Here is a 20,122-nt window from a genome sequence, read left to right as displayed (position 1 = left end):
ATTTTAGTCCAAATTATTTTATAATCCAATTTTACTTCTCTCAGCACACATCCTTTTACCTTTGCTGTAATTTTCATGCACTAAATGTAGGTATGTGTCATTCTCAGAAAGCATGTTCATAGTGTACTGTATGTGAAGTAGGTCATTACTTAGAGAATTGTATTAAAGTTGTGTTTCGAGTTGAATTAAATTGGGTTGTAAGGAAAGATAATTGGCAAGATAAAACATGATGTTTTGGGGGACACCTGAGTGGCTCAGTCAGTTGAACATCCGACTTCAGCTCAGGTCATGATCTCATGGCTCATATGTTCAAGCCCTGTGTCAGGCTCTGTGCTGACAGCTCAGAGCCTGGAGCCTGCTTCAGATTCTGTGACTCTGTCTCTCTCTCTCTCCCTCCCCCACTCGTGCTCTGTCTCTCTCTCTCTCTCAAAAATAAGTAACATTAAAAAAATTTTTTTTATTTAAAAACGTGATATTTTTGTTGTTGATGTATACTCAGTTAACTCCTCTTTTAAAAGAGCATATAATTCCGTAGTTTTTATGGCTTCTATAAAGAAAATGGTCATGATTTTACAGCAATGAAGGTTCTTATTAGTATGTGTAATATGTTCTTAGCCTTTCCATTACATCCTTTGTTTAGCTAAGCTTTGGTTACTAGATTTTAGACATATAGATTATGGATGTTTGATAGTTGCTTTACTAACTATATTTTATTTATTATAGTTAAAGTGGTATTTTATAATACAGAATCATCATTAAATGCAGTTATAATATGAATATGCTTACAACATTATAGTTAACACAGAAAATTTAAATCCTTTTTGGGTCATGACCTCTCTTACGTAGTGATTTCCTTTGTCACCGTATTTAGTATTTCGATTTAGACTCTAAATATTTATGATCTGTATTTTTTCTCAAGATAAATGTTTGTTAAAAAGAGTGCGTATCATATTCATGGGACTGCTAAATTCATATGTGTGTTAGGGCACTTTAGAGTGAAATAATTTCCAATGCATTGGCATGTCTGAAATAAGAATAATTTTTCTACTAAAAACTAGTTAATGTATGTGTTTTTCTGCCTCATATTATTCCTTTTCAAATATAGAATTATTGAAGTCCACCTTAGAAATTGAACCAGTTACAATATTATTTATAATGGATCTTGATTTTTTTTGTTAAAGTTATTAGATAAAATACTTTGAAGGGCTTTCTTTCTGTTGATCACACAGATTATTGACATTTGTTTTTCATTGACCCTTATTTCTAATACCAAAGGTATTGGAGAAGTTAATTATTCACAAAGTTCACATAGGCATCTTTCAGAACATCTTATTTAAGTTGAATTTGAATCTGTGCTATAATTTCCTATTCCTGTACAAATATGATCTTTCTACCTGGTTTTGATGTTAAAAACTTCCAATTCTTATTTCCAACATCCAGCCAGCTACAGTTCACAGCACGTGAGTCCCCTTCTCATCCCATCTTTCAGTCTGTGCAGGCCATCACATTTCATATTGCCTTTGTTGATATCACTTGCACTGTTATGTGTCATATCAAGAGGATGAGATAGTTACTTTTTTTTAAGTGTATTTATTTTGAGAGAGAGAGAGGGAGAGAGAGAATCCCAAGCAGGCTCTGCAGTGTCAGCACAGAGTCCAGCGCAGGGTTATTAGATCTCAGGAACAGTGAGATCATGACCTGAGCTGAAATCAAGAGACAGACACTTAGCTGAATGAGCCACCCAGGATCCCTATTTAATGACGTTTTATGACTTGTATATATTAAGGTACAATGCTACAGATTCCATGCATTGTTTCTTCATCCCCCCACACCCAAAAAAAAAAAAAAAAACAAAAAAAAAACAAACTTCATTCCATCTTGGAAGAAAAACAGTTTGTCTGCGTTCTTTCTCTTTTTCCATCAAAAGAATCATCTCCTTTTGATGTCTTTACTTTATAAAACTCTACATGCAGTGTGACTCTCATCCAACTTCACTAAAATTGCTTCCCTTCTGAAGATCGTGCATGTCCTCAAACAGTTGTCATTTTTTCAAGTGTTTATCTTAACATCGCACGTTGATACTTCATTGCTCTTTTTTTTTTTTTCCTTTAAAGCTTTGTTCACATTTTTCTTTGGAACTGTTATAATAATGCTTCGGCTTCCCTCATACTTTTCTTACCACTCCTTTCTCGAGCTTCTTGAATGTTCCCTCACTTTCTTGTAAGTTTCCCAAGGAACTACCCTCATCATTTGTCTCTGAAGTTTTCATCAGTGATACTACAAAGAATTTTATAACCTGCACTTTTGTAAAGTTGACTCTCTTCTCGAAAATGTGGCTTATTTCCTTCCTCCATTCCATTTGCATCTGCCCACCTTATTTTGAATTCTGAACATCCTCTCAGCATGTGAAGCTGCACTTATCGATCCTCTCTTTTTCTTCTTTTTTTCAAGGTTTTATTTAAATTCCAGATTGTTAACATACAGTGTAATATTAGTTTCAGGAGTAGAATTTAGTGACTCATCACTTACGTACAACAACCAGTATTCATCATACCAAGTGCCCTCCTTAATGCCCATCGCCCATTTAGCTCATCGCCCTGCAACGCTCCAGTTGCGCTCCAGCAATGCTCAGTTTGTTCTCTCTAGTTAAGAATCTATTTCTTGGTTTGCCTCTCCTTTTTTTTCCCTTTACTCATTTGTTTTGTTTGTTAAATTTCACATATGTGTGAAATCATATGGTATTTGTCTTTCTCTGACTGACTCATTTCACTTAGCATAATACCCTCTAGCTCCATCCACATCATGCCAAATGGCAAGATTTTGTTCTTTTTTATGGCTGAGTAATATTTCCTTGTATATGTGTATCACATCTACTTTATCCGTTCATCCATCGATGGACATCTGGGCTCTTTCCATACTTTGGCTGTTGTTGATAGTGCTGCCATAAACATCGGGGTGCATGTGACCCTTTGAATCCATACTTTTGTATCCTTTGGCTAAATACCTCATAATTGCTGGATCGTAGGATAGTTCTATTTTTAGTTTCTTGAGGAATCTCCGCACTGTTTTCTAGAATGGCTGCACCAGCTTGCATTCCCACCAACAGTGTAAGAGGGTTCCCCTTTCTCCTCACACTCACCAACACCTGTTGTTTCCTGTGTTGTTAGTTTTAGCCATTTTGACAGGTGTGAGGTGATATCTCCTTGTAGTTTTGATTTGAATTTCCCTGATGATGAGTGATGTTGAATGTCTTTTCATGTGTCTGTTAGCCATATGGATATCTTCTTTGGAAAAATGTCTATTCATGTCTTAACATTTTTTAACTGGATTATTTCATTTTTGTATGTTCAGTTTGATAAGTTCTTTATAGATTTTGGATACTCACCCTTTGCCAAATATGTCATTTGCAAATATCTTCTCCTATTAAGTAGGTTGCCTTTTAGTTTTGTTGATTGTTTTCCTTCCATATCTACCCTTTTTTATGCCAGCTTTTGGTCTTTATTGTCCTTATATTTAGTTAATGATTCTTATTATTATAACATCTTTTAGTTCCTCCTTTCCGTTGTTTTTCTCTGTTTTGTTTCTCAGATATCCACGCTTTACTATTTCAGTGTCTCCTCTGTCCATCCTTCCTGATCCACTCATTTCTAACCACTTTAACCACATTTGCTGTAAGTCTTCCTAAAGCACCAGAAAAGTTACCTTGCTTGAGCCCCTGTATCCAGTTTTTTGTTTTAATCACCCACTAAATAAAACATCTCCTTTAACTCGACATTCAAGGCTAAGTATTCTGGCTAGCCTCAAAACTGTTTTCTTGCCTTTACTCTCCTTATATCCAACATGTAGTAGTCAACCATGACTACTCTCTGTTTCTTAAATAAATTCACATTTTCCTCCTTTGTCCAGTGTGTCTCCTTCCACTTGGAAAATTTACTCAAAACCATGTTCTAACAAATATTTCAACTTAGAAGTATCTTACCCAATCTAATGCATGCACTCAGTAAATACCACTATCTTTCCCTTTTTACCACAGTTCCTATCCAGTTTCATTTAAGGATTTTAGAAATTATCCAGTTATTAGCCAGGTTGCTCCTTCCTCCAGCAAACTTCCTCTGAAGTACTTTGAAGCTTTCTTATGACTATGTGCCATAGTTATATGTATAGATCTTATCTTTTCTAACTGTACATCCCCTGAGAGCAGGGGACTATATTTTATTAGGTCATTTAATTTTTTGATCCCCATGGAGTCTAGCATCAGGATTGCTGCGCAGTAGAGGGTTGTACAGGATGTGCCCTATATAAAGGGTCACCTCTGAAGGGTGGGCTCAGATGAGGACCAAAGTCCTAGAGGGGATGCCTTTTTCTGTTTTGCACATGTGCAGAAACCCTGTCTACCCTCTTACATAATTGTCACATGTGTGACCAATTAACCTTATATGCAAGTCTCCCGTGTTGCCTTTGTCCTTACCGTAGTCTGCAAGTGGCTTTTTATTATGTCTTATCTATTTAGTCTGTGCCATTTCCCTTCTGCCACCAATTTCTCAAAGGTTTCTCCTATTACACATCCAGTTTAACCATCCCCATACCTCAGATTCTTGCTGCTTTCCATAAATAATTGAAGTGATCTAGTGTTTGCAGTATAATTGTTGTCATATGACTATGTTTATTTCTAAGTCATTCTTCAGACTGCTTCTCTTTTGAATCCAGGTAATTAAAACCTTAAACAATCTGAATTTCCCTTATTTTTTTTATGCCTATGTCACCTTCATTGTTTAAGCCTTTGAATTTATCATTCCTATCTTTATGCTTGACTTTGTCATGTCTTTAAGATTCAAGTTATATTTGTTCTTATATTTTAGGTCGTTCTTCCCTCTTTCCAATAGATGATGGTCTGCTTGATGATGGCCATAATGATCAAGTTGGGGTTTTAAATTCTCCCACATGCTATTCTGCTCATCAAAATGGAGAACGAATAGAACGCTTCTCTCGAAAAGTTTTTGTTGGTGGTCTTCCTCCAGATATTGATGAAGGTAGGGTGATGATTTGAGTTTAAAACAAACAGCTAAAATATAATGTGAATGGAGGTATACAATTTTTTTGCCTCTAGAGATTTTCATTCAGAATGGACATCCATTTCTATTTCAATATTTTATCACCTGTTGAAATGTTAAATCGGTAATTGGACAGTTTCAAGTTTTTTTCTTTATATGTTAAAATGCATATGGTTACTGTGAACATTTTTTTGTAAATAAGATGGTCATACAAAAATCTTTTCTTACAAAATTTAAAACCTGCTATATTACCATAATACAACACACACGAAATAAAGGTAACCAGCCATGAAACTCTCCCTGCAGTTCATGATAGTCAAAAGTTTAATTCCTTTAAGGATAAGTAGGCTTTTAGAAGCAGGTAAGAAAGAGGCAGTAAAACCCCAAAGGGTAATGGAAACAGCATAAACAGGAAATTCAGGTTATACAAAGGCATGTATAAACATGTGTAAAAAATATTCATGTGTAATAATAATAAAAGAAAATAATTCAGGGTAAAGATTTAAAAGTACTGAAACTGTCTTAATGTTTGTAAGGTTGTGGGAAATCTGCCACTCTTAGTAACAACTAATAGGATATTGCTACACTTTGAGACATTTTTCAGTTATGATTCAAATATCCACAAACTTATTCTAAGGACTCATTAGTATAATAAGGTTTTCATGTGATGAAATAACCTAGACCATATCATTGGATTTGACCTAGGTGTATTTCAGCGAAACTACCTGACATGTGTCAGACCTTAGTATATTTTATGAGTATGATAACTTTATATGTCTTATTTGCACAGAACTTTTCCCTATAAAATTTTACTTATTAAGCAGTAACAATCTCTTTATTTAATTTGATATACTGTTGGCGTGTTTTTCAAGGCAGTAATATTTACGGTTTGGTGTACTAAAATCCATTAGTATCCATACAGTGTTATATAAAATTTTAAAACTCACACTGAGTTGACTGCTCTGGCCAATGTGCTGCTTAAAATTGAATTTATTTTGACTAAAATAGCTATTTAGTTCATATATCCTTTTAGTAAGGCTATTAGACATGTTTTGAGTTTTCATATTCTAGTTTATCTTAGGCTACTTGGTACTTTTAAACATTAAATCTTTAACTTATACAGGAATTTTTTTTTTAGAATGAACCATTAAAACTAATTCCTAATACATATTATTATACTTTTTTAGATGAAATAACTGCCAGCTTCAGAAGATTTGGGCCTTTGGTAGTAGATTGGCCTCATAAAGCAGAAAGCAAGTCCTATTTTCCACCAAAAGGTAAGAGTTTTTATTGTTGATATTTTCTAGGGAATCAGTTTTATGACAGCAAATAAGATACTGTCAATTACTTTGTGTTTTCTTTTAGAATTGCATATCATCACACCTTTATATAAAACTAATAGAGTAATTTGTGAAGGCTGGTAATGTGTCAAAGTGAGGAAGAATGGTCCTTGTGACTATCCTCATTTCCTTTAAGGCAATCAGGAATCATAAGACACTTGTGCTATTATAAAAGATATGATGATTTGACAATGATTTCAGACTCAAACCAGCATTGAGTAATTTCTCCGTCTGAAGCATCCTTCTAAGTAACTTGGGTACAGACATATAAAAAAGTGTCCCTCTACACAGTGAAATTGAGATCTGTGTGAAGTGAGAAAAAATGTGTATAAACACATGAGTAGTATAAATATTGCAACATTTACTCAGGTGTTCCAAATAATAGCAGATAACAACAGAGCGATACTTTAACTCTGTGGGTGAATTTAACAAGAGGAGAAAGTGTCTGGTCCAAAAACCCCATTATATGAAGAGAATACCTAGTTGTGTTAGTGACTTACTGCTAGGATACTACTGCGACCTGTCAGCATAGCACAAGAGTCACAAATTACACTATCATTCATGAGCGAAGCAAAGCCACTGTCAGGGGAGAGAGGAAGTATCTCCCTGCCCATGATGAGCAGGGAGGTGAGGGGAGAGAATTTAACATGAATACAGTCAGGTTGTTGATGGCAGATTCTCTGAAGTGAATAAAATGAAAGGGGGAGGTTGAGAAACTGAGATTTTTCTTTGAACATCGTTGAAATATAATTTAGAAGGAAAAAAAAAACACTCACTCATGACTGAATGAATTTTCAAGCCTGGAAAGAGACTCCAGTAAACCTGCTAAATGGTCTGATTTGGGGTCTGAGAAAGAACAGTTACTGGCATACAAAAACTAGTTAAAGATTTCTGAATGAATTATATGGGCCATCTCCACTTTTTGTCATTGAGAATTCTAGAACCTCCATTACTAGTTCATGTAGATTTTTAGAGAAATGAAATCATTCATTCATGTGATTCTTGTTTTACACCTTAAGATCTTAAGGAATCAAGAGTATCTTTTGAGCAGGATTCTGAGTCCCAGGCCTCTATAAAAATCTGATTAAAGCTATGTACCTTTTTCCATGTAACCCTAAAGTTTCACCCAATTGTGGAGTTTACTGGACTTGGAGGCCCTGATACTTGGTTTAGAGAGAAAATTCGCTCTATATAGATGTAGACGTTCATTTGTTAGCTGAGTTTTAATCTATTGTTGTCCATTGTTTTACTCCCTTGTCCTTTTATAAACCTTATTGAGTGTTCAGTAAAAATGCCAGTTAGTTTCTGATGCTCCTGCTCAAGTTACCACTACGGTGGCCTACTTCAGGAATGTGACTAGTCTGTCCATACCTCTGGCTGTCTCCAGTTTTTCTCCCACAGTACAGCTAGAGTAATCTCTCTGAAAATTCACCTGATAGTGCTATTCCCCTGACCCTCTACTTAAAACCCTTCAGTGGTTTCTTTTATTGTTAGAATAAAGGCAAAAATGCATTTGCCCTGCCCAGCCTCCCTATCTCTCTGGTTTCTTCTACTGCTGTTGCTTCTGGCTGCCTTCTGGTTCCAAAAACTGGTCTTGTTCTTTCCTACCTCAGGGCCCTTACATATGGTGTTGTCTCTCCCCGAAGGTTCTTCTCATGGGTCTTTATCTACATATCCCCTGCTTATTTCAGTTTAAATATTTGTTGCTCACAGGAAACTTTCAGGACCGACCTAACGGTTCACATCCTCCTGTTTTAGGTTCTCCTAGCACTGTTCAGCCCTTTCATAGCACTGGTCACAACTGCAATGTTAGATCTTTATAATTCTACAAATCTGTGACAATTTTATTAATATACAGTTCTTGCCTTAGTCTATAGGACTATGCCTTTACTCATCTTTCTATTCTTGGTAATTCACAGAATGATAATTGACTAACAAATGATATAAACAACAATAAATACCATAGAATAGAGAGATTCCTTTGACCTGAAATAGGTAGTTAAGACCTCACCGAGAAGTTTTGAACAAAATCTAAAGGGTACTGTGCAATTTAGATAGACATCAAGAAGTTGAACAGAGTTCCAGGAAAGAATTGAAATATAGTTTTAGAAAGGAAGGAGAATTGGTTTGTGTGGAGACAGGTGTCCATTTTTTGCCTGAGTTTTTTTCATATAATAGGATGGTGGACTCGAAGCCTGGAAAGATGCGTTGGCACAAATTTAATCAAACACAATGATTGCTGTCTTTGTTGCTCTTGTTGTCATTGTCATTGTGGTTTTTGTGGTGATGGTTAGTTTATTTTCTGAAACTGGAAAGCAAACAACACAAAACTCACAAAAGTAGCACTGGCAAATCATAGTTTTTTTTGGTACAACTATAGTTAATTGTCATTGCCAAAGGCCAGTGTTCCCAAGCCTTGTTCTCTCAAGCAGTGTGGTCATTGTTGTAATTCATTTTCCGTGGTTTGGAAAACACTGGTATGAAAGCATCCAGTTAGTGAAGCTGCCTTGTGATTAAGGCAGTGCCATGAGCCCTTGGATACCAAGCCACACATGTACATGTGTTTTCTTTACAGTGAATGAGGCTCACCCTATGTGGGTATCAATTCGCTGTATAGTATGTGTTTGGTAAGAGTATTTTAATACTAAATGGCTTGCCTTAGCTAGATCATAATTTACCTGCCACGCTGCCTAATTAGTTTTGTGATACAAAACGTTTCGTCCCTAATAATCACACAAATAATTAAGCAATATTAAGAACACTGAATATAAAGTATTACTTTAAAACCAAGTAAAATGAAAATATTAGTATCAAAAGTTAGTATCACAAATCTTAACATTAAAAATACTAAATTTAAAATATGATTTTAGTAAATTGGTCGTATAACCTATCAGTTATTACAGAAGTTATAACTCTCAAATCCTTAGCTTGTATCAAAATTAAAGCCTTCACCAGTATGCATTTTTTATTTTTTTAGGCATATTTAAATTATTTCTAGCAACTGAAAAGGTCTAAGATGTGTTTTTTAATCTTGTATAATCATACCTTTGGAAGTTTCTATTTGCGTAGGTTAGTTTGATGGCTTTATTTATGCAATCAGGTGTTATAATTTTATTAAAATAAAGCACTTTTGTGTCACAATCGACCTTTGTGGCAATTACAGCCATTGTTAGCAATAAAGCTGTGTGTTTAGATTTCAACATAAAACATGACCTCACACTTACCATTCATTGCATGATGGAACAGATGTGCATGGCCTGCTCGATGACTTCTTCATAATGGAACCAGATTACAGTTCTCCAGGTTTGTTTGCATAGAAATCTTGCCAAGGCAAAGGGGTATTTTTTGGTCATTTAGTTCTCAGCTTCTAGGGATAATCGTGTAATGGTGAACTTGCAGTGTAAACTTTGGTACCTTCTTTTTATAATGAAGTCTATTCTGCTTAAAGATTGACCACTGGTTATCACAAAGAGAGGAGGAAGGGCATATTTCCCAAAGGTACAGAAACTAAGCAAGAGCTTGGATCCAAAGTCCAAACATAGTCTCCAGACTATGTGAAAGGAGTGTTCCGCTGCTTATCCAACTTGAGGCTTGATTTGAAAGTTCTAACCCACGCTGAAGGAACCCGTTTCATTCCAACCTCCTTAAGGTAGTTTTCTTAGTATCATTTTGAAGTTGTCTTGCTGTGGACTTTTCTCCTCCTCATGGAAATTCTTGGGCCTTTCCAAGTATGCTCTAGTCCCAAGTATGCGCCAGAACATGTCTTACCCTGAGGGCATTTATAGGAATCTTCAGCTTCTAACGTTAGTGTGTTAATCTTGCCAAGTTCTTTTCTTTTTTAATTTTTTAATGTTTTATTTATTTTTGAGAGAGAGACCGATCATAAGTGGGGGATGGGCAGAGAGAGAGGGAGACACAAAATCCAAAGCAGGCACCAGGCTCTGAGCTGTCGGCACAGAGACTGACTTGGGCCTTGAACCCACGAACTGTGAGATCATGACCTGAGCCAATGTTGGACACTTAAGTGACTGAGCCACCCAGGCCCCCCAACCTTGCCAAGTTCTTTAAGAAGACAGTATCATGGGAGATCTTAGGGGCTGTCCCGGGTTTAAAATTACTCCACCAGCTACTTGCTTATGTGACTGACTTTGGGCAAGTAATTTAGACTTGTTATGAGAATCCTATGACATAATTTATGTAAAGCTCTTAGCACAATATTGAATAGCACATACTCTATAGAAGATAGCTAATTAATGAGTATCTGTTTTGTGTGTATTCCATAGGATGATAATCATGTTCTCCTTTGGAAAGTGTAATGATTCTAGTTCTGTTTGACAGTTAACTTTTTTCTTTTCTAATAGCATGTATTTTCTAAACAGTACTGAAGTTTGGGGTGAAATCACTTACCTTCACATAATTGCCTTATTTTTAATGGTTATTACAGGCTATGCATTCCTTCTCTTTCAAGAAGAGAGCTCAGTTCAGGCACTAATTGATGCTTGTATTGAAGAGGATGGAAAACTCTATCTCTGTGTTTCCAGCCCCACCATCAAGGACAAACCAGTAAGTAAATACTACTTGAACTTTAGGCTACAAATGCAAGTTTTTACCAAAAACTGTTCTGAGACCATTGTTAGTGATAGAAAAAATTAAAAAAGAAAAAAAGAAATTAAAAAGAAAGTTAAACTGCCATATTAAGAGTTCAGTTTTTAAAAATTTGGATAATTTTCAGTATCTAGGTTAAAAAAATAATTTGTTTTGAAATCCAACTATCCAAAGTTTTGAAAACTGAAAGGACCACTGTTAATTGGTACAAAGCAGCATAAGCTATCAAGGGAATAAGACCCATTGCAGTAATGTAATTTTCTTCATAGGTTCAGATCCGCCCTTGGAATTTAAGTGACAGTGATTTTGTGATGGATGGTTCTCAGCCTTTGGATCCTCGAAAAACAATTTTTGTTGGAGGTGTTCCTAGGCCATTAAGGGCTGGTAAGTAGAATGTTAACAAATGTGGCTTCTTTAAAAAAAAAAAAATTAAATATTCAGTAAACATCTGGGAGCTGTTGTGCGCCTGTCCCTATTGGGTGGGCAGGGGCAGATTCCTCATGTTCCAGTAGTTGTTCACTACAGAATCCTGAGAAGCATTCTTGAAACCATCGAGTCACTGGAGAAGTGGACATTCATCTATCAATATTATAATAGTTAACTCCAAGCAGACTCTATGAGCAGAATCCAAATACTTCTGACTTCTTAAGTATAATTCTCTAAGATAGAAGGATTTGGGCTGTGTTTGTTTTATGTGGGTTGATTCAGATATCTGAAGAAGAAATACGGGATTTTTTTTAAATAGTGCTTTGATAAGTAATAAATTTCTGCTCATCAATAACCAGGAACCATTTACCAGATGATGCCATATAGGAACATAATTTATGGACCTAAATACCCACTGTGCAAGCATGTTCTGTGATTCCGTGTGCCTGTGAGTGTGTTAGTGCCTTCCACCACTGGAAAACATCCTCTTCTAGTATAGGAGATGCATGTTAAAAGAACCATTCATACATGTAAATACTTCTAGAACATAACTACTACAAAGAAAGACCACAGAGCTCTTTCCCTGGTATCTCACCGCTGCGTCAGTGCAGGTAGGGGATTGAGCTCGAGCTAGCTCGAATAAAGGCTCTTTGCTTTTGCAAAAAAAAAAAAAAAAAAAAAAAAAAAAACAAAGAAAGACCACAGAGAGTAAAAGAGCATATAGCCCAGGAATGTGGTGCCATCTGATCTTTAAGACACACTTGAATTTTAGCTGACCTACAAGAACAGAAGGAGAAGAGTTGGGGTGGCAGAAGGGTTTTGAGAACTGTGTTTCACACAAAGGGAACAGCATATTCAAAGATTGTTAGTGGAGGGAAGCAGAATGTGTTGGAGGAACTGAAAGAAGGCCAGAGTGGGTGACTAGGGGTATAAGGAGGGAGGGGAAAGGCACAAAAAGGCATTGAAAATGTGAATGAGGGTCAGGTCATATAAGTTTAATAAGCTGATTAGGCATTTACCCTCAAAGCCAAGGGAAAACAGTGAAGAGTTTTAGATAAGTGTAGCTAGCGACACATTTAGGGGGCAGCTGAGTTGGGAGTAGATACAGGTAGACCATGTTAGCAGCCTATCTTTGCGGGACAGGAGACAGATAATGGGAGCTTGGATTGGAGGTGGCAGTGGTGAGAGAGCAGAATGAATGCATGTTCCTGTTCATTTGTGAGGTAAACACAAAGACTGACTTTCAGCTTTCAGTCTTCAGCTACTACATAGATAGTGAGATAAAGGACCCTAAGAAGGAAGATTGTGGTCTTGGTTTTGAAGGCAAGTTTCTGGTACCCTGTAGAGCTAAGTAGAAATTTCAGTTCAGCCATTTGTATCTGGTATCTTCTTTAAAAGAATCCCTCTTGCTACTGTTTCGAAAATAAATTTTGAGGGGCCCTGCTGCTGTTTTGACTGTAAATCAAAAGCAAAGAGATAAGGCTATTGCCACAATCCAGAGGAAAAATAATAATAGCTTGGAACAGGATGTTAGGAATGGAGGTGAGGAGATTGGATTTTAGATAGGTCTTGAAAATCAGGTTCATAGGATTGCATGTACAGTGGGGGGAAAAAGAAAATATGATGAAACCAAGGCTCTTGGCAGCTTCATCTTTCATATTAGTTACCAACTGAGTCAGCAAAACCTCATTAGAGCAGATTTAATGGGACGATGGAATATTAGGAGTGCCATTTTGAACATACTATGTGATAAGGTCTGTTAAATGTCAATATGCAATGTCCATCATTGCATAGATGAGTTTGGAGTCCAGAGAAGGGGCCTGGGCTGGAGACAGGAATTTAGGAGCTGGAAACAAGTAGATGGCATTTAAAGCCATGACATGGGATGAAGCCACCAAAGCCACAAGTGTAGAGAGAAACCCACACACTGGAACTTAGGGTACTCTGACATTGAAAAGTCAAGGAGTGGAGGAAGAACCAGCAAGAAAGACTAAGAAGGAATTACAGTGAGGTCATAGGAAAATTAGTGGAATAATGTGTCTTGGAAGCCAGATGGAGAAAGTATTTCAAGGAAAAGGAAGAGATTAACTAGGTTCAGTGCTGCTGATTGACCATTGTATTCGGCAATGGCATGAGAAATTAAAATGGAGTCATAGGGTGAAAGTCAAGCTATAAAGGGTTGAACGAGGAATGGGAAGACAGGGATTGGGTAGTATAAGAAAAAAAATTAGTAATTTGGCTATAAAGGGGAACATAGAAATTAAGCAGTCACTGAGAGGGAGAAAAATAGAGTTAAGAGATTTTTTTTTTTTTTTTTTTTTTTAAGATGGGGAATAAGCCAGTATAGATGAAAAACTGGTGATACACTAAGGAGAGAAGAGAATTGCCAGGTGACTCTGTATTGATAGCAGGTTGGGTCCAATATGCAGGTGAAAGGATTGGATTTAGAAAACAGCATGAAACTATCCTGTTGACTTTTCCTTTTTAAGAAAGACTTAAATATTTTTGATTTACTGGGTTGTCTCACCTTTGATGGGAACTTCTTTTTCTTTTCAAGTGGAACTTGCTATGATCATGGACCGGCTGTATGGTGGAGTTTGTTATGCAGGAATCGATACAGATCCTGAGCTAAAATACCCAAAAGGTGCTGGTCGAGTTGCTTTCTCCAATCAGCAGAGCTATATTGCTGCCATCAGTGCTCGGTTCGTTCAACTTCAGCATGGGGATATTGATAAACGCGTAAGTTACCTATTGGGAAATCATTTGACAACATCCTCTAATGTGCTGAGTCAGTAATATAATTCAAACACTTCATTTTTTTATACTTTTTTTTTTTTTTTTAACTCTTAGAGTTAAAAGAGTATTATATCAAAATATCCCTGCAGTGGCTGGGTGGCTCAGTCAGTTAAGCGTCTGACTTCGGCTCAGGTCATGATCTCACAGTTCAGGGGTTTGAGCCTGCATCAGGCTCTGTGCTTACAGCCTGGAGCCTGCTTCGGATTCTGTCTCCCTCCCTCTCTTTGCCCCTTCCCTGGTCATGCTCTGTCTCTCTCTTTTTCTCTCTGTCTCTGTCTCTCTCTCTCTCTCTCTCTCTCTCTCTCAAAAATAAACATTAAAAAAAATTTTTTTAATATATCCCTGAAATGTAAAATTATTGAACATACTTTGAACTTTAGATACAATATTCAAAATATAAATGTCATTGTAAAAGCATGTCAAGTTTTGTTGTTGTTTTTGTTTTTTGTTTTTTATCCACCAGTGAAGTCTTAATATCCTTCTTACCATGGAGGCAGAGCTTGTTTTAAGAGCTTGTACCCTGAAGCCAGACTGCCCGGGTTCCGGTTTCTACCATGTGCTCTGTAATCCTCAAGAAATTAACCCTCAGTGTGCCTTCTTTCCCTCACTTATCAGATAGAAAGCACTATTGGTATCATCGTGTCTCTTTCACAGTTATTTTGAGGATTAAGTGAGTTCACAGATGCAGGAGCACTTAGAGTTTGGCATTGAGTGTTATTTAAGTGTTTTTATTTTTTATTTATCATAAAATTTAAAATAAAAATACACTCTGTGTATTTCCCTTAATATACACAATAATAAAACTATAAATAAACTAAACCTACAAAATAATTATCCCAGGGGCGCCCAGGTGTCTCAGTCCTAATAAGCGTCTGACTCCTGATTTCACCTCAGGTCTTGATTTCATGGTTCATTGGTTCTAGCCGCATGTCGAGTTCTTTGCTGACAGTGCAGGGCCTGCTTGGGATTCTCTCTCTCTCTCTCTCTCTCTCTCTCTCTCTCCCTCTCTCTCTCTCTCTCTCTCTCAAAATAAATAAATAAACTTTAAAAAGCTTCTCCTAAACTTTAAAACATTCACCCTTTAATAGCATTGTTTAGATCATCATAATAAGAACTTTTTAGGAGGTCCTATGAATGTTAACTAACAGCCAGCCCATTGAATAATTGCTAAGTGATAGCACTGATTACCATCCAAAATAGGGGAAAGGAGTGACTGAAACTCAATTGTTCACTTACAAATCTGTTTCATACTAAAATCTATTCATAGTTCCTGTATATAGCTAAGCGGTATTCCTAAACAATCATGGTTGCTTTGTAGTACAGATGAGGTATACTAAGAATATGAGATAAATTAACTTTTATGTCCAAAGTGGTAGATATAACTTGAGTGCATATTTATTATCCCAGTGTAACAGTTTCTTGAAGTTTCTTCTCCAAAGCTGTCTGTATATAAAAAGACTATTTTGGAGGCAGGGGAGCTGGTTAAGGAATATGGATTGACTAGACCATGGACTCTAAAGGTAGTCATCAATTTAATTACCAATTACCAATTTCTAAATTACCATTTAGGAAAAAAAAAGGACAGGATAGTTTCAGTTCATACATGCAGAGGTTTTCGGTTTGGTTTGTTTTTTTGCACTGTTACTTAAAATGTTGCAAAAAAATAAATAAGTGGAGGGTCTCTGTTTTAATTCCAACATGCACAAAAATTGGTTGAACTGGAGTCCCTCTAACCCAGTGGTTTTCACCCTCAGCTGCACGTTAAAGTCCCCTGGGAATTCAGAAAAAATCTTGACATCTGGGTCCTCCCTCCACCCCAATTCTGTTGTAATTGGTGGGGGCAGCAGGAATTTATAAAGCTCCCAAGTGATTCCAGTGTGCATTGGTGCTTGAGACCACCTATCTAGTCTAAACTTGACTTTTGCGGAGAAGTGAGCCTATTGACTGAGGAAGTTACTCACATTGTATGTGATTGTAGTTATTTAACATGCAGAAGCACAGGGAAAATTGGTGGAGGGTCAAACCTCATCTTTCTTTGTTTCCAAAATGATAGTGAAGGATCAATTATTTGGGGAAGAGTATTGATTCTTAAAGAGCAACTGAAAACATACATGCCATCTTAAAAAGGATGAAATGTTTATTTTTTAAGGTATGTGTTACTAAGGTATATTTTGAATTCTTTTTGAAATAATTTGAGGGGTGCGTGGCTGACTCAGTAAGTAGAGTATGCGACTCTTAATCTCAGGCTGTGAGAACTCAACATTGGGTGTAGACAGTACTTAAAAAATTAAATCTTTAAAAAAAAAAAAAGAATTTGAGCCTTAAGAATTCTGTAAGGCACTGTATTATTTATAAAAAAAAATATATTAAACCATTAACCTTTATGCCTTTCATGTCTCTACTATGAATATAGTTATGAAACCATAAAAACAGATTAATTTTACATTTATAACTGATAACCCAAAGATTTGGAGAAGATTAAAATTGTTTATTCAGAAAATAAAATAGTTTATTCAGGCTACTTTTTTGGCTCAGGAGCACATTGGGGTTTGATGCCTATCTCCTCAATTGCTAGGAAACACAGTCACCACAAAGGTGTAATTCATTATAATTTTTGTATGTTACTCCATGAGTAATATCATTCACTGTGCCTTCTGGTACTTACTGAAGGGAGTTGTGTTACGCCTCAAGTTGGATAACTAAATATTATTTCATTAGTTATGATAAAGTATTACAGATAGGTTCTTCTGAAGTAAAATAAGGAAAAGCATCATAATAGAAAATAAAAATAGGTACAGAACTGATGAAACTCAGATTCCTCACATATGCAAGAGATTAATTTTTAGAGATTATTAGTCAAAAATAAGGTTTGATTATACTCCAAAATCATAAATTTGAAATCAAATTTTCTATTTTTGAAGTCTGTGATTTTGAAAGTGAGTAGATCGGCTTCATGAAATAATATCTAGAATTTTAAAACATAAATAACTGAAATCATTGCATTTTCATATTTTATTCAGCAGTTTTACATTAAGTAACTCCTGAGCACCAGGCATTTTATGAGGTATTATGGAAATGAAGTAAACCACACAGATACTCTGTCTTTAATTAGCTTAAAATCTTATGGTAAAAGCAAGAGATAAAATCATGAGAGAGAAACTTAGCACACATAAGTGTACCACATTTACTCAAATATAGTTTCTACTTTGTGCTAGAGATTCTGCTAGGTCCTGGGAACTAAGAAGTGAGCAGATGCTTTCCCTGTGCCCATTTTGTTTATCATCTAGTAAAATGAAATCCAGTAAGTCTCTTGCTACTTTGAGATATTCTTTGATAATTTAATTATAGTTATAATATTATATAAGAATAGTGTTATAACTGTATACACATAAAAATATTATAATGATGATAATGAATCAAAAATGGCAGCCTGGCAATCAAGATAGAATTCATAAAGGAAAAAAGTTGAAACATAAAGATTGAGCATAAAAATTTTTAAATTAGTGTCAAAGATCTTTTTAAAAACCAAAGGCCAATGGAAAAAAAGGTTTAAAATCTTTAACTGGCAATGAGTAATTATTTAAAAAAAAAAAAAAACCCTCCAGCAGGAAGATATGCAAAAGATACAGACAGTGCAGAAAAGCAAAATGTTCAATGTACATAAAATGTTTATCCAGCCCTAGTCCATGAAATGCAAATATAAACAACTTAATTCCATTACCTTTCTTTCAGATGTTTGTTTTACAGTTCTTGTCATCAACTTTTAGATTTTTTTCCTGTTTGTTGTTGCTGTTGTTACAAATAATGCTTCAGAAAATACCCTTATAGGGGTATCTGGGTGGCTCAGTCGGTTAAGCGTCCGACTCTTGGTTCAGCTCAGGTCATGATCTCAGTTCATGGGACTGAGCCCCACATTGGACTCTGCACTGACAATACAGACCCCACTTGGGATTCTCTCTCTGTTTCTCTGCCCCTCCCCCATTCACAAGTGTGTGTGTGTGTGTGTGTGTGTGTGTGTGTGTGTGCGCGCGCGCACACTCCCTATCTCAAACATTTTTTTAAAAAGAAGATACTAGGGGCGCCTCGGTGGCTCAGTTGGTTAAGTGTCTGACTTCGGCTCAGGTCATAAGCCAGTTCATGAGTTCAAGCCTCACGTCCGGCTCTGTAATGACAGCTCAGAGCCTGGAACCTGCTTCCGATCCTGTGTCTCCCTCTCTCTCTGCCCCTCCCCTGCTTGCACTCTGTCTCTCACTCAAAAATTAATAAACATTAAAAAAATTGTTTTAAATAAATAAAAGAAAATATCCTTACATATTCATTTTCTGCATACATGCAAGTATTCATACGTTCAGAATAGAAATTGTTGGGTTGTTATTTTATACCTTGGGCAAGCACTACTTTACCTCTAACCAAGCCACTTAAACACTCAGTTTTCCCCTCCCGTCCCCAGGAAAGGCTGAGGTCTGAGGCTGCCGGGCACCGTCCAGACGAAGCTGGTAGCCCTCCACTGGGAAGGTTATTACAGCAGGCAGCACTGGCTTACAGAGTCTGCTGTGTGCCAGGCTCTGTCCTGAATGCTTTTTTACCTGCATAATCTAGTCCTCACAACTCTGTGAAGCAGGTGCTAGTATTCTCACTTGACAGACCTGGAAACTGAGCTTTAAGAGACTTAGCGCCCCAAGCTGAGTAGAGTCTGAGGTCTTCTCCTGAGTCAGGCCTTCTCAGTGGGCCTTTGATTTTATATCTTAGAAACTCACTGACGTCTAGACACGCCCGTAACGAGATTATCCACAGTTCTGGTCTGTGTGTGTGCCAAGGAGGCACCAGCAGGGTACAGACGGAAGTGCTGCGCTGCCCGGCGGCCGTGGGGTTGGGCCGCCTCTCGGGTGGTATCGGAATGAAGGGGAAGGTGCGAAAACCACTCGTCTCCATGCCCTTCTCTTTCTCACAGTCACCGCCCCCCCCAAAATATTAACACGCTTTTAAAGATGGCACTTCACCAAAGGTGAGGATAGAATGTTAGATTTAGAGGATTAGCTGTCTTTGAAAAACATAGTAAACACCACTCAGTTTATAGTCCTCTGAAGAAAACATCAAAATAAAATAAAGTTACCCAAACTAAAACCAAGTGCTCATTTAATCACGTGGTCATTTATGAACATGAAACGTCTTGTAAAAAGATGATTAGTGCAAGAACAGAGTGACCTCACTGTTGTTGGTTTTGTTTCGCTTTGTACTTACCTACTACATGGGAAAGCTCTTTCCCTGGGAAGCTGCCTACTTCCTCGAGGTTAAATGCGGGTCCCGTTTCTTGAGAACACTGAACATTTTAAATTCGCTACAGCGGTTTCTGAAGCAGCCTTCGTGAGACCTCTTTTGCCCTCTCGTTCCAGGTGGAGGTGAAGCCATATGTGCTAGATGACCAGATGTGTGATGAATGCCAGGGCGCGCGCTGTGGTGGAAAATTTGCTCCCTTTTTCTGTGCCAATGTCACTTGCCTGCAGTATTACTGTGAGTTTTGTTGGGCAAATATCCACTCTCGCGCAGGACGTGAGTTCCATAAGCCATTGGTAAAGGAAGGTGCTGATCGCCCACGTCAGATCCACTTCCGCTGGAACTGAGACTAGCACACCGGCCTCCGTGTGACACGGAAAGAAAGGGTGCATGTGGCTTACTGTGTCTGAAGACGCGACACGCGGAAGAAATAAGTGCATTCTTCTGCTTTCCCCCCAGCTACCAGTACATGCATCTTTATCAGCAGCCAAAACACTACAAGCCTCTTGTTTTTCACCAAAACCCTACATCTCAGGCTTACTAATTTTTGTGATATTTTCATGTTAAAATAAAATGTTTTTTTGTATTTTCTCCAAGTTATTTTTATATGTAAAGTTAAAATTAGATATG

General features: G+C 37.0%; 1 protein-coding gene across 7 annotated transcripts in view; it reads left to right on the top strand.

Moving 5' to 3' along the window:
- Positions 1 to 20,122, top strand: part of CPEB2 (cytoplasmic polyadenylation element binding protein 2) — a 72,427-nt gene that overhangs the window by 48,772 nt on the left and 3,533 nt on the right. For 4 of the 7 annotated variants that reach the window (XM_047855705.1, XM_047855704.1, XM_047855702.1 and 1 more), the window contains 6 exons: positions 4,860 to 5,030; positions 6,239 to 6,328; positions 10,836 to 10,954; positions 11,266 to 11,380; positions 13,980 to 14,161; positions 19,612 to 20,122. The exon at positions 19,612 to 20,122 is cut by the window's right edge and continues 3,533 nt beyond it. In XM_047855705.1, the coding sequence (XP_047711661.1) occupies positions 4,860 to 5,030; positions 6,239 to 6,328; positions 10,836 to 10,954; positions 11,266 to 11,380; positions 13,980 to 14,161; positions 19,612 to 19,839 (905 nt within the window). In that variant the 3' untranslated portion in view covers positions 19,840 to 20,122. Of the gene's footprint in view, positions 1 to 4,859; positions 5,031 to 6,238; positions 6,329 to 9,637; positions 9,695 to 10,835; positions 10,955 to 11,265; positions 11,381 to 13,979; positions 14,162 to 19,611 lie in introns of all 7 variants that reach the window. The other 3 variants (XM_047855703.1, XM_047855700.1, XM_047855699.1) reach the window with 1 other exon arrangement.

This window comes from Prionailurus viverrinus, chromosome B1, assembly GCF_022837055.1.
Source record: "Prionailurus viverrinus isolate Anna chromosome B1, UM_Priviv_1.0, whole genome shotgun sequence".
NCBI classification, from domain to species: Eukaryota; Metazoa; Chordata; class Mammalia; order Carnivora; family Felidae; genus Prionailurus; species Prionailurus viverrinus.
Note: the sequence above shows the minus strand (reverse complement) of the source record. Positions and strands in the feature narration are given on the sequence as shown.